The sequence below is a fragment of the Lissotriton helveticus genome, chromosome 7 (assembly GCF_964261635.1).
Source record: "Lissotriton helveticus chromosome 7, aLisHel1.1, whole genome shotgun sequence".
Taxonomy (NCBI): domain Eukaryota; kingdom Metazoa; phylum Chordata; class Amphibia; order Caudata; family Salamandridae; genus Lissotriton; species Lissotriton helveticus.
Window position 1 is genome coordinate 165,349,324 of NC_136068.1, and position 14,768 is coordinate 165,364,091.

At 44.6% G+C, this 14,768-nt stretch overlaps 1 protein-coding gene across 1 annotated transcript in view; it reads right to left on the bottom strand.

Annotated features, from left to right (window-relative positions):
• CSE1L (chromosome segregation 1 like) overlaps positions 1-14,768 on the bottom strand; it is a 399,917-nt gene that overhangs the window by 153,759 nt on the left and 231,390 nt on the right. Inside the window, exon 16 of the mRNA XM_078651858.1 lies at positions 3,535-3,638. Within this exon, the coding sequence (XP_078507984.1) occupies positions 3,535-3,638 (104 nt within the window). The remainder of the gene's footprint in view (positions 1-3,534; positions 3,639-14,768) is intronic.

The window sequence follows — 14,768 nt, forward strand, 5'->3', positions numbered from 1 at the left end:
AAGTCAGATACGAGAGGAGTGTCAGTGCTAGTCCTCATGGGCGAACGCGGTGGGGGGTTTTCTTCACGCCGCTTGTATTTCAGCAGGCGACTCCCCGCAGCGTACCTATACGAACACCACCGCGGCCCGGTCTAAACGCGTTTAGACCGGGCCGCGGTGGTGTTCGTATAGGTACGCTGCGGGGAGTCGCCTGCTGAAATACAAGCGGCGTGAAGAAAACCCCCCACCGCGTTCGCCCATGAGGACTAGCACTGACACTCCTCTCGTATCCGACTTCAGCAAAATTGCTGTAGTTGTCTCGAACGGCTTAATAGCCGTAAGTATATTATATACCAAAAAATAAAGAAATTTTTTTCTCTTTTTTTGTCTTTTCACACAAATTCCTCACGGCAGGGTGCACCTTAGTGCGTGTACACCACCGGAGGATCACATTATATGGTCCTGATGAACGCTGAGCGACTTGGGCTCAAAGAAAGCAGAAACATGTCGACCTAACCTTGTTTTTCACTATGGACCAGGGGTCTTTAATATCTGAGACCATTCCTTTGGGTCCATTTAAATCTGTTTTTAACCAGTGCAAACCGGACTATTAATAAAGGTGTTGAAAGTCACGATTTTGCATTTTTTAAACCCCCCTTTTTTTGCACTCACCTAGCTAAATTCGGCCAGAATACACCCTCAACACACACAATAACCAGCTCCGCTGTAAGCAGGCGTTGAAGCACACTGGAAAGACACTAGGTCTTTCCGGTGGGAACCCAGTGATGAAGCATGTCACCACTAGGTTGGTGAGTGAGGGTTCTTAAATTGTACTGTCTCATCCCTTCACTTTTTGTGTCTATTTTTGTTATTTCTTCCTCTCCAATTTCTTCACTCTTCTGTTGTTTACTATAGCTTCCAAGTACCCCAGGAGACTGCCAGTCTTTGCAAATTACTTAGTAATCTCCCTCGGAGTAGAGGAGCTACTCCCCTGCAGTCCACACGCGCCAAAAAAGTTGTAGGAAGCTGGTTCTTTATTTGATAAATCAATAAGTTAATAAACAGTGTAAAGAGTCCAAGGGTTCCCTGATAAGTTTCTGGAGTCAACAGCTGCAGGACCAGACATCTTTGGTGCAGTTTTCTACGAGTGATGCACAGTCCGGCAGGGCTGGTACCAGGCCAACTGCTTCCTCACTCCTCTTTGCTTTTGCGGCTCTTTGTTGTCCTCTCTTCTTAGGTCATCAGAATCTGTTTCACTGGTACCAGGGGCTCCACTAAATACTGAATTTAAGGGTGTTAGGGGAGTATAGGGTAGTAGCCAATGGGCTACTGAGCCTGGGGTCACTCCAGCCCTTATATGCCCACTTCTAGTGGGAAGTGGGCATAACCCTATCCTAGAATTCCTAAGTATGCCATCACAAAGATATCTACTTCTGAAAAATCGTACCTACCACACAGTAGCCCACCTTACGGGTGGTACTAGCCTGGAGGTGGCACGCCTACCTAACTAGCTAATTTTCTCACCTGTCCAGGTGCCAAGGGCGCCCTGGACAAACAAGTCGGTTTTCTCTGCTGTGAGGGGGAGCCAGATTCGCATACGGTGGCAGCCCTTTGAGGCTTGCTGCCCCAGGAAGGCCAATCAGTAGGTCATCCTGTGGGAGGGGGTGTAACACCCTCTTTCTGGATAAGCGGTTGCCTGGGTCTCCTGAGAGCAAAAGGCTCTCACACTAGAAGGTCAGTACAGCATCTCAGGCGACAGGCTGGCAGAAACCAGTTAGCAGAGACACCAGAGGCCGGTACGTTTTCAGGGGCAACTCTAAGGTGCCCTCTGGGTGCATGTATTGGTAAATCCAACGCTGGCATCAATGTGGGTTTACCAATACGAGATGTTTGAAACCAAACATCCCTGTTTTCAGTGAAGCCATCATGTAGCTGGGGAACTCGTTTTCATCAGCGTCCAGCACATGTTTTAAAATGGCTTCCCTATACCCTTTCAGTGGCAGTAATAGACTGACCAGCACAAGGGCACATCTGCTCATGCAAGTAGGCCCTCATGTAATACTGAGCACCCTGCCTTGAGGCTGTTAGGCCTGCTGCAGGGGTGACCGGGATGACCTAAAATATTACATGCAGCGGTAGGGGAAATGGCACAGGAATGTGTGACGTGTTTTCACTTTTGTCGGTACCAAGACACGCAGCCTGTAATAGCAGCCCTGCAAATGCTTTGTGAGGGGTCCCTTAGTTCTCCTGTCCTTAGGAGCCCTCTTTAGTACCTTAGGCACCAGGGGTACCATTTAGTAGGGACTTAGAGTGCTAACATTTTTGCCAATTGAACATTTTTGGGAAAGAGCTCGGACGACATGGTTAGCAGGAACTCAGTGCACTTTTAGTTGAAATCACATCACTTTCCAGTCAAAAAGTGGGGGTGACCATGTCAAAAAGGGACATTTTCCTACACTGTTCTACCGAGTTGTTCCCCGGTCGGCGTGATGCAGCAGCCCCCCAGGAAGAGGACCCTGTGCTCCTGAAGGTCAGATCGGTCCCGCAAGGTCAAGAAATAAGATTCCCCTTTGGCAAGATCAATAACTTCAATCACTTCACTCACATACGAATATACCCATGATCAGACCATATCACCAAAACATAAATCAAAATTAAAATGAGTAATCATATATACTTAGTGTGGGTGAAATTTCTTACAACAAGTTATTAGATTCTTTAAAAACAATAGAAACAATGTCATTCCTAAAAGACAGCAATTTGCTTCATACACTTTAAAAAAAGAGCTTAAAAAGCAGACATTTCCTTAGACAAATCACATACAATAAACATACAATATAATGCCATTAGACAAACACAGCATGAAAACACAGCCCATTATCTTTACCGAAGAGTTTTGCTCAACTGCACCAAGCAACAACGCCCAATAAAAGTCTCCTGAAAGGAGTCAATTTAAAACCTGGATCAGGCTCACTCAAACAGGAAAGCAATAGTGAGTTTAAATTGATATCGCAGTGATTTGTAGGTTTAAGAAAAGTGGCAAATTGTGGTAGACAAAAGCAAGCCAAATAAACAAAATAAATCCTGCACATGATGTACAAAAAACAAAGAGGTGCTACCTTAAAATAAGGGCCAATAATGGAGGAAGAGACGCGATGAGTTGTGGAGAAAAAAAGGGTATTTTAAAAGGTTTGGTGCAGGAAAGAAAATGGCTTGGTCCTAAAGGCCCTGGGCTCAAATGAGATACGCTGAGAGAGGCAATTGACATAGAAAAAGGCATACCACCATTCGAAGCATTTATTTAAGTAGTGCTTAACTAGATAGTCAACACAAATTAAACATTGACCGATCTGTAAGGACCAGTAAAAATAAAAGTTACTGTCAAAACGAAGTCTCAAAAATTGTGCTCTTTTATTGTTTGGACAAAAAAGCCTGCCTCTTGCTTCTACCTCCCAACCATCTAAGTAACAAAAACCCTCAAAACCATATATGAGATTTAGTTTTAGCAGCAGCAAAATCATTTACAGCTACCATGAGAGCAATCAATGCCTTTACCTTTCATTATGTACTCATTTTCAGAGGAGCCAGGCGAGGAAAGTGATTTAAATAGGTTAGTTAACAGAATTTCCACAAATGGTAACATTTCTGCCGATGTAATCCTGAAAGTGAATACAAAGTAGAGCTGTAAAACAAATATATTAAGACATCTCAAATGCTTTAAGACAGGCTAAGCATTGCTCTTCACAGCTGCCATTCACTAGAATTTGAATTTTTAAAAACCTCTTACTATATTGATTAGGCTCCGATACCCATATTGCCCAATGGCCACACTACATTTGACACTTCCCAAAATATTAATATCTTGCACTTTAGATGAGAGGGGACAGAAACATACCAACTACAAACAATCAATTACAGTCCACTGTACAGCACAAATCACTCCCACAAGGCGAAAACCCCTCGAGAATCTAGCACATTCAGATCTATTAAAAACATCCCAGATTTGCGCCCCTCGAGGGAGGCACTAACGCCAAAATAGGCTGACCAACCTTTACACAAATATATTACTGCCGTACACGATTTAGTGAAGCCCCTTTGTAGGGAAAAAACTGAGTGCAGCAAAAGATTTATCCAATGTCAAAAATGCTGCAATATCCATCGAAGGTTAAGAAAGTAATCAAAGTGAAGAATAACCAGTATAGCATCTGAACCTTCAATATACCAAATTAAGCAGAGCTCCTGTAGGAAACTCTTCCTAAATGGAGCTCAACAAATGTAAAAACCGTACAAAAGATCTGTGTGGAAAGCACAAACATATCCTAGGCACCAATCAACAATTACAAACCGCATCATTTATACTACCATCCATACACCACACCTCACATTCCTCTATCAGATCATCCATTCCCAACTGCTATAGACCACATATCAAATCAAAAGAAGTGCAACCTGCATGAAGAACCTTGAGCAGACACAGGGATCAGAAGATGCAATTCACCTGCAGTCCCAGATACCTAAAACCATATGAATGCAAGGTAAACTCTTCAATGACCCCTCTTCTGAACAAATATGTTTAACTAGCACCTGATCTTAAACCATACAACTCGTTTTGTAAAAGTCATTTGGGTTTTAGACACTCTGCAAGACTACTGTCTAACCTGAACATCAGTTGTTAATCGATTTCAACAACTGAGTCTATGGGTAGGAGAACCTAGACCACATTTTTTTTAAAAAAATACTTTGACACTGAAGCAGCAGCTCACCATTCCAACTTTTTTCAAGCAAAACATTCAGATAAGCAGTACAGATTAACAGAGAATACCGTTGCATTCTACGCACTGTACTTTGGCAGCCTATTGGCTGTTCCGCAGAGCTTGAATAAAGCACTGGGATCTTAATGAAGGGTGTTCCAACTACACTCACTCCTTTGGTTTCCAGATAGTTGAGTGGATTATTTTATAGAAGATTGCTATGATGTAAACTAAAATCACGAACAACATCTGATGCACCATTATAAAATCGTCACCAAAATTCACGGACAAGGAACAGAACATCAATCTTTAGTAGTTCTCTGGCTAAAAACACAATCAAAAGAGAAACAGGCAGACACCCAAGCAACTATTTTTTCAGAGATCCTTTGTCAAACTCGGTAACTGTTCTGGAATCAAAGTCTCGGTATTAATGGCAAGTGGATAATTTCAAAGGTCATCAATTGGGATGCTTCTGAGAAGGGATAGAGTTGCTCATCCTTGTCAGAGGAGTGCTAATCTTGGATTTCGAAGTTGTAATTCAGCCTACTAGCCGGATGTAGCATGTTTAGACGTTTCCTTCACACCTGTATATTTGGGACCCAAAAACACAAGATTTGTTTGCATTTTTTAGTTATCTTGGCTAGGTAATATTTGAAAGCCCTTTCCACTTCGAGAGTGTGCCGAGGCCTTTCTGCAGGAGGAAGGATTTGGATAAGAAAAAAATAAGTACAGTGACAAATCCAAATTTATATAGAAAACAGAATGGCTTTTAGGCAAATAGGTGAAAGGTTTATTCTTGCCTTGGGAATATTACGTACGGTGGAGCCTTGATCTCAGTAACAAATCACAAGTGATGGCAAGGAGGAAACAGACTTTCCAAGAAAGGTGAACTAAACTGGTTTTAAGCATGGGATCAGAAGCAAGAACCATAAACTGGGTCAAGTAAAAGTTCAAATCCAAAGGGAGAGTTATGTTTCTGATCAGAGGAAACACCATCAGGATATTCTAAAACCCCCTAATTGTTGGAATAGTTTGAAAAGGTTTTGGGGGACAGTTATACCCAATTATAGGAGGCAAGGCAATACACGTTCTTCTAGGTGCGACAGGGAAGGCTGCAAGAGTTCTTTACATATGAGATAGAAAATCTGCACCATCTAAATGATAAAACAATTTGATTAAAGGATTTTGGCTTCTTTTAAAATCTCCAGGCAGGGCAGTTTAAAGGTAAGAACTTAAGCAATTCCAGAGTGAAGCCCAAAGTTGAGGGATTGTAAATTGATTTATTTGAGTTACAAGATTCTGCCTTGCGTAGTACATATAATACAGCATGGGTGTTAGTAGAGGCTACCAAGTAACAGTGAAGATCATTCATGTCTTTTTCAGCCACTAGGTCTTGCCTACTAGGCGAAAGCCTCTCGTGAACCAAACAAAACTTTGCAGTGGGCTTTCTCGTTTATTGGCTTCTAATTTGATGGCTTTGCTCGAGTTTGTCCCTACCATGAAGCATAGCCCCAATATCATCCTTTTGATTTGAAAACTCGTATTCTTCCACAACTCACATACAGAAAACTTCCTTTTTTTTCTTTGAGCACTTCAGGAGTATGTGTTTTATAGTTCTCTCAATTACCTGCACCCCATGCGTACTTCATGTTGCTTTTCCAAAGCAAGAGATGTCCCGACCCCCCCAAAAGCTCATCCAATGCTTTTCTCCCTCTCCTCCATGGTTTTCCACAATTAATATTTTTTGGTCCACCTCTTAAACGACACAGTATCAAGAACTCGCGCCCCCTGCACCCTTCTCCTGCGCAGACTGCCTCCCACCCAATCAGTCCTTTACTGAAATTAAATTTTAAAAAAACATTTTAAGGGCCCGCAGCTGTCATTTGCTGCCAGGCTGCTCTGCCTTACAATAAGTGCTTCCACTTAAGAGAAATTTAAATTTATTTACTGATCAAGTGACGCACCCCTCTTCGAATAGTAAATGTTTTTTTCTCTCTAAGATTGCACTTGGGCAATTTCGTAGTCATCACATTCACATGCCTACAAATTGACATGGCCGCCAAAGATGATATCAATGCACTTTTTTATTTTTTTATTCTAGACAATGCTGCACACCATTAGCATACAGCATGGGCAAGGTCAATAGGTCTAAAAAGCAAGACTAACTTGCTTTGCCAATGCTTATATTTATTAAAATAATTAAAACATTCAGCTTTGAAAACCATGACATAGGGAGTATATAAAAAAATCTAGATGTGGCACTAGAGCCACAAAACATTAAAGTACCTTCTCCCACAACAGCTTTAACTTACCAAACTACTCTTCACGTCACACAAATAACACTCAATGACATTTCAACTACTAAAACCTGTACTACTCGGTTTGATACCAGACATCGCAATCCTGTTCTAGGACTTAGTCTATGATGCTTGAGATCCACAATCTTTTAGGGCTGCTTAACTCTTGGTAGTCATTATCCAAGTAGCTCGCCAGCAGGTTCCAGAACATCATCAATTTACTGTCATTCCAATATGTACAGTTTACTGGGTTTTACTTCTTTAAAAGGGAGAAAATGCATAGCAACCAAGTCTCTATAGTAAGTGCTTCTTCGTTACACTAGATTGTTATAATTTCATGTTTTACTGTTAAGGGTGTAGGCGATATGAGCTTGCCTTTATAGATGGAGATTTCTTTGTTGAGGTGTCTTCAACAGGAGCCCTTCAGAGCATCTTGCTGTTCTTTCTTTCTTTTTCATTTCATATATTAAGCGCTCTATCACCTGACGGCATCCTGTTATCTCCCTATGACCCATGAGGCAATATGTGAAAAGCTGTCCCAGAATCATTCTACCTCAGCACAAGTGTTATATGGGCCCCTGGAGCATGTATCTGGATGTTTCAAATTGATCATATGCAGTACTGCTGGGATCAAGTGCCGTCTACACAATATTTTTAAAGTTTTCTGTTGGTTCCCAGGTGAATGACTAAGTTAGAGTATAACTTACAAATATCCTGCCTTTGGTCTTTCCCCAATTCTATGCTAGTATGTCCTACCCGAACAAGGTATACAAAGTATTTTGCCTACACCTCCTGCACCGCCACCACATTTGAAAGAGTACTTTGTGAAGTTATTGCCTAGGCTGATGTGCTTTTCCATTAAGTATCCTACCTGATCCAGATCTCATTTGGGATTGAAACAACCAATGCTAGACCAAAGTATATCTAAATTGCTTGTACCTTAACTACTCGAACAGCCCGTACTCCTGCTTGATCAAATCAAACCCTACAAGTCTCCTGTTGTCAAACTTATCCCTTAATATAAAGTACACCTTCCTTCCACGTCCCAAAGATCTTTTTCGTCCCAGACGTAACGAATAGTTTACGTGTGGGTGTAGTTTTGCAGCTTGAAGATCTTTCTGGATTCACTATGCTGTGCATTATTCCGCGGTCTAGTAGTTGGGTCCGGAATCGTGTTCTTGTCTTTCTTTCTTTTTTTTTGTTGTAGCTTAGGTGGGCGTCGACGTCCCACCTTTTGGTGTACTTCCGGTGACGTCGGCACGCTTCCTGCGGAAGCTCCCACCTTTGGGCACCATCTTCGGATTCTTTTTTCTTGTTTTTGTGTTCTATTTGTGAATCCTTTGGCAATGTTTTCTATCTCTTCTTCACGTAAGTGATTTTTCTGCTTTGTCCTTTAAGGTGTCTGTTTCTATATTGTCCTTGTATTACCACCTTCATCTCCTGTCTCATCCTTCTGGCGGAGGTGGGTGGGTTCGCTAGTGAATCAAGAAAGATCTTCAAGCTGCAAAACTACACCGACAGGTAAGAAACTATTCGTTTTGCAGCTTGAATCTTTCTGGATTCACTATGCCGTGCATAGACTTTGTAGCGGTTTGTTACGTTTATGGCAGCTGGGTGGAAGATGAGGGTTGGTTGTTGAATATATGTTGAAGCACCTTCTGTCCTACTTGTGCTTCCTTGTTCATTTGTATATCCACGCAGTAGTGCTTAGTGAACGTGTGCACTGAAACCCATGTTGCCACCAGGCATATGTCTTGAATGGGGGTGTTAGCCAGAAAGGCTATTGTTGCTCCCTTCTTCCTGGTAGAGTGGGCCCATGCCCCCTCTGCTAGTTCCTGGCCTGACTTGTTTGTGGCAGAATTGTATAGTTTGTGCGATCCATCGTGCGATGGTTCCCTTTGTTACTGGTCTACCCAGGAAACTGCTGGCGAAGGACACAAAGAACTGCTTTGTTTTCCTGTGCTCCTTAGTTCTTTCCATGTAATGCATCACTGCTCCTCTAGCGTCCAGAGTGTGCAGTACCCTCTCTGCGCTTGTGGATGGTTTCTGAAAGAAGCTTGGTATTTGTACTGTCTGGTTCATGTGGAACCTCAACACCACCTTTGGCATAAAGTGTGGGTCAGTTCTCATTACCACCCTATCATTGTGTATTTGAATGTAGAGTTCTTGCAGTGTTAGCGCTTGTAGCTCGCTTACCCTGCGCAGCGAGGTGATTGCCACCAGAAAGGCTGTCTTCATTGTCAGCATTTGTAGGGAGGCCTTATGGATGGGTTCAAAGGGCGCTTTCATGAGCTCGGTTAGGACCAAATTAAGGTTCCATGCCGGTGGCGGCAACCTCTTAAGTGGTGCGATCCTTTTTGCCCCCCTTCCAGGAATATCTTTACTATTTGTGATGTAAAGAAGCTCTTTCCTGTCTCTCCTCTTGTGTAAGCTACTATTGCTGCTAGGTGTACTCTTAGCAAGGATGAAGAACAAAAGTTACTTACCTGTAAACTGTGGTTCTCCAGTATTGGTGTCTTTCATAGATTCACATGCTTGAATAATTCCCAGTCGTCGAAGTGGGAGTCCCACGATGTATATTTGAGCGCTGAGGAAGGCAGGTGTGCTGCCGAAATGCATTCGCCAAGTTGCCAATAAAGAAGCGTTTCCTACCTGTTCCTCCTGGGAATCTGCCTCCTTTTCTTTGAGAAGGGGTTTTTGTGCATCAATTTCGCGCCACCCAGGGGCGCCTTTGCAGAGACCCCCATCGCGCTTTGGGAGTACCAGCCTCACTGGGAAAACTTGTGGACTCTTGTAGTCCATGTACTTTACCAGCGTTAGTTGGAAAGGCTGGGAGCCCGCCATTGAAACCAAGGAGGACGGCTGGCAGTTTTGGGATATTCCATCCCATGCTGGGTAGGACTCATTGCAGCCCATCCCCTGCTTTTTGGACTCTGAGGACGACGTGGCTGCGATGGTATTGGGGGACCGGAGGAGGCGCTTTCCAGTTGGCACATCAAAGCGGGACTGATTCCGCAGTCTCCACCGGGTCCACGCTGTTCCCCGACCAGCCCGCAATGACTTTGCTCTACTCCAGTCGTTCCCCTGCACCTGTGTCCCAATCACCTATTAAGTTGCATTTTGGGGCCTGTAGTCCTGCGCTACACTCGGGACTACCCACAGGTGCGAGGACTTCATTAGAAGGGCGGAGCTAGCTTGCACCAGCAAGAACATCAATGAGGGACTCACAGGCAGCGTGACATTCAACCCATGGGACGCTTTGAACGCTGAGGAAGGCAGGTGTGCTGCTGAAATGCATTCGCCAAGTTGCCAATAAAGAAGCGTTTCCTACCTGTTCCTCCTGGGAATCTGCCTCCTTTTCTTTGAGAAGGGGTTTTTTTGTGTGTGTGTGTGTATATATATATATATATATATATATATATATATATATATATATATATATATATATATATATATATATATATATATATATATGTGTATATGTATATATATATATATGTGTATATATATATATATATATATATATATATATATATATATGTGTATATGTGTATATGTATAAAAAAATCATACATGTACATATAAATATAATATATGTATATATATAAATAGTCAAAGAAAATGTAAAAAGAACCACAGAACAACATAGGCCCATAGAGGCCCAAAGGGAGAATTCACTTTAGTAACATATCATTGTCATAATAGTCCACATTCCAGCCAATCAGGCTGCAGCACCCTCTAGAACCTTCTCCTCAGAAGCTCAAGCCCTCAGATTTTCGTAGCACCAAAGTGACCAAGAGTGCATGAGGAGAAGAGAGCCTCTGAGGGGAGGAAGGGTGAGTCGCATGTGAATCTATGAAAGACACCAATACTGGAGAACCACAGTTTTACAGGTAAGTAACTTTTGTTCTTCTCCAGTATTAGGGTGTCTTTCATAGATTCACATGCTTGAATAAGAATAGAAAGCAGTACGCCAACACATGAGTCATAAAAGGCAATAAGAACAAATGGAAGCAAAGAAATGCACATATGAACATTGCATATACATGAAGAACCTTTTATGACAGGAGGCGGGAAGCAACAGAGGCTCACCTTCATCTGAAGAGATTTCGTAGCACCGCTTGACCCACAGCAGTGTCTGCAGCGTCAGCGGTCTCCAGACAATAGTGCCTCGTGAACGTGTGCCTTCTGGACCACGTTGCCGTCCTGCAGATCTGATGTAGAGGCACTCCAGCAAATAGGGCGGTAGAGGATGCAACTGCCCTCGTCGAGTGTGCTCGCACCGGAGCAGAAAGAGGCTTGCCAGCCCGTTGATGGCATTAGGAGATGACAGAAGAAATCCATCTAGTAATGGATTGTTTAGTGACCGGATGTCCCTTGCGCATTCGTCCATAGGTCACAAAGAGCTGGTCTGATTTACGAAAGGCAGCAGTGCGTTGAATATAGAATTTGAGGCAGAGCTTCAAGTCCAAAGAATGAAGAGAGCGCTCAGCGGGATACTGAGGGTCTGGGGAAAAAGTCTTGAGAATGACAGGTTCATTAAGGTGGAAGTCTGAAGGAACCTTAGGAATAAATTTAGGATTCGTACGAAGTGTAACAGCGTCCCTGGAGAATTGAAGAAAAGGAGGCTGAATGGTGAAAGCTTGGATGTCGCTCACTCGCCTGGAGGATGTAAGTGTGAGGAGGAGGGCAACTTTCCAAGTAAGGAATTTTTATTCCGCTGAATGAATGGGCTCAAAAGGAGGTCGGAGGAGCTGTGATCAGACCAGATTCAAACGCCAAATAGGTGGTGGACGCCGGATAGGTTGAAACATCCGGAACAGGCCCTTAAAGACCCGACGAATAATCCGAGAGGAGTACAGTGACGTGGAACCATCATGGCGAAAGTGGGAAATCGCGGCTAGGAAGACTTTAAAGTGGAATGCGAAAGTCCCGACTTTCCAAAAAGGAGGAAAAAAGGCAGGATTTGCTCAGGTGTGGCGAGCAGAGGATCGATGTTCTCCTTGTGGCACCAGATACAAAACAGTTTCCATTTCAGTTTATAGGTCTTAACTGTGGAAGGAGCGCGTGCATGAGCAAGCACCTCTCTGCACTCGGGAGCAATATTTAGATGTGCAAATTCATTGTGCTCAGGTTCCAAGCGTGTAGCTGGAGAGACGCCGGATCCTGATGGCAAATCTGGCCCTGGTTCATGGTGAGCAGATGAGGCAGAGGACGAAGAAGAATCGGATCGCACTAGGAAAACAGAAGAAGATCCGTGAACCACGGGCGACGCGGCCACCTGTGCGCAATCAATAGGATGTGACACGGCTGAAGTCTCATCTTGTGCAGTAGGCGTGGAATCAGAGGGATCGGCGGAAAAGCGTAAACGAATTTGCTCGACCAGTTGATCGAAAACGCATTCCTGCTCGATCCGCTGTGGGGATGCCGACTTGCGAAGCGTAGGCATTTGCGGTTGAGTGGAGTCGCAAACAGATCCAGCTCCGGCTGGCCCCACAAGCGAAACACATACTCCAGAGTCGGTTGATGGAGTTCCCACTCGTGATTGTCCGTAGCCGATCTGCTGAGAGAGTCGGCAAGGGCGTTGGAGGCACCCGGTACTTGAACAGCTGTTAGTTGGATACAATGTTGAATCACCCATTCCCAGATCTGTTGTGCCTGTCTGGATAGCAGACCTCGTACTCCCTGGTTTGTTGAGGTAGTGCATACTGGTTGTGTTGTCCGTACGCACCAGCAGCAAGTTCCCTTCCACCAGCAGCCGGAAAGATTTTAGGGCAAGGAAGATAGCCAAGAGTTCCAGGCGATTTATGTGCCATGTGCATTGATCTGCCGTCCATTTGCCCTTGACTGACAACCCTTCGAGGTGTGCACCCCAACCCTCCAAGGAGGCGTCCGTCGTGAGGGTAAGCGTGGGGTCTGTGTCCTGTAACGGCCGCCCGGTGGTGATGTTTGGAAGGTGAGCCCACCATTCCAATGCGCCCTGAATGTGGGGGTGGGGGGGGTCAGGCAGACTGTCGTTGAACGACCCTGAGATTTTCCGCCATTGTTTGCCCTACTCCTCTTGGAGGACTCTCATGTGTAGCCTGCAATTGGGGATCAGTTGTATGCAGGATGATGCCATGCCCCGAAAATATTTTCACATCCGGACAGAAGCGGACCTTCTTGAGCGTAGAGGAGCCACCATCTTGACTATGCGGTCTTGTCGCTCCTGCGAGACAAACACCTTCGCCAGACGAGAGTCTATCAATGCCCCCAGAAAGATCCTGTGTTGTGCTGGACGGACATGAGATTTCTCGTGGTTGATGGAAAGACCCAAGGCATGAAAGACAGATAGGCAAGTCTGAGTGTGTTGTCTTGCTGCATGAAAGGTTTGAGCCTTTATCAGGCAGTCGTCCAAGTAAGGGTAGAACTGTATGCCCTGTAGGCAAAGAAAAGCCGCAACCGGAGCCATGATTTTCGTGAAGACTCTCGGAGCGGAACGAAGGCCGAAAGGTAAAACTTTGAATTGGAAGTGTTTCGATCCTACTTGGAAGCGAAGATACTTTCTGCATCTGTGATGGATTGGCACATGAACATATGCATCTTGGAGGTCGATTGTGGAGAGGAACGCTCCGGGATTTAGGACCTTTAAAATTTCCAGTAAGGTCAGCATCCGAAATGTTTGGGATTTGATGAACTTTTTGAGGGCTCGGAGGTCTAAGATAGGGGGCCACTCTCCTGATTTTTTCCTAATAAGGAAAAAGCGGGAATAAAAGCCCTTGCCTTATTGTAATAGAGGAACCACTTCAACAGCCCCTTTCTGTATCATAATTTTGACCTGCGCAAACAGTTCCTTCAAATGTGCTGGGGGAGGGCCAGAGGGTGGGCGGGTGGGAGGAAATTTGCGAAATTCGAGAGCGTGGCCCTTTAAGATGACAGCCAAGACCCAACGATCTGAAGTTATCTTTGACCAATTGCAGAAGTGCTGGGAGATTCGACCTCCAATCTTCAGAGCAGGAGAACACTTGACCCTGGGAAAGTCACTGGTTTTTAGAGGTAGCACCTCCTCTGTAGGTGACCTTCATTCGATAAGGCCTGGAATCGGATTGCCTATTTGGAGTTTGATAGGAGTAGCGCTGCTTGTTTTCACAGTAGGAGCGGTACTGGGAGGAGCCACGAAAATTGGAGAAAGTACCTCTGCCACGTGCTCCATGAAAGGGTCGCTTTCGGTACTGGAGAGATCCTAGAGCACGAGCAGTGTCTGTGTCCTTCTTGATGGACTCTAAGGCATCGTCCACATGCTTGCCGAAGAGGGATTCTCCATCAAAAGGCAAATCGAGCACCCTCGCCTGAACTTCAGGCCGAAAAGCCTTAGCCGTAAGCCAGCCCTGCCTCCTTAAGACTGCAGCACCTGTGAGCGGTCTAAAGCCCGTCGAGGAAATTTAAATGGCACAGTCAATTTCAGAGATCTTCTCTCCCTCCTGCACAATCTTATGGGCTTCAGCCCTGGAGGATTCTAGAAGTAGGTCAACCAAAGCCACAATCTCTGACCACATCTGACGGTCATATTGTCCGAGGAGGGCCAAGGAGCTTGTCGCCCTGACTGTCGTGGCAGCCATAGTGGTGAATTTCTTCCCAATGGTATCCAGGCGGCGACCCTCCTGATCCGGTGGCGAAGTCAACGTTACGCAACATCTTTTGGGCAGCTTGCGTAATGACCGAGTCAGCCTTAGGTTGTGACACAAGGCATGCCGGTGAATCC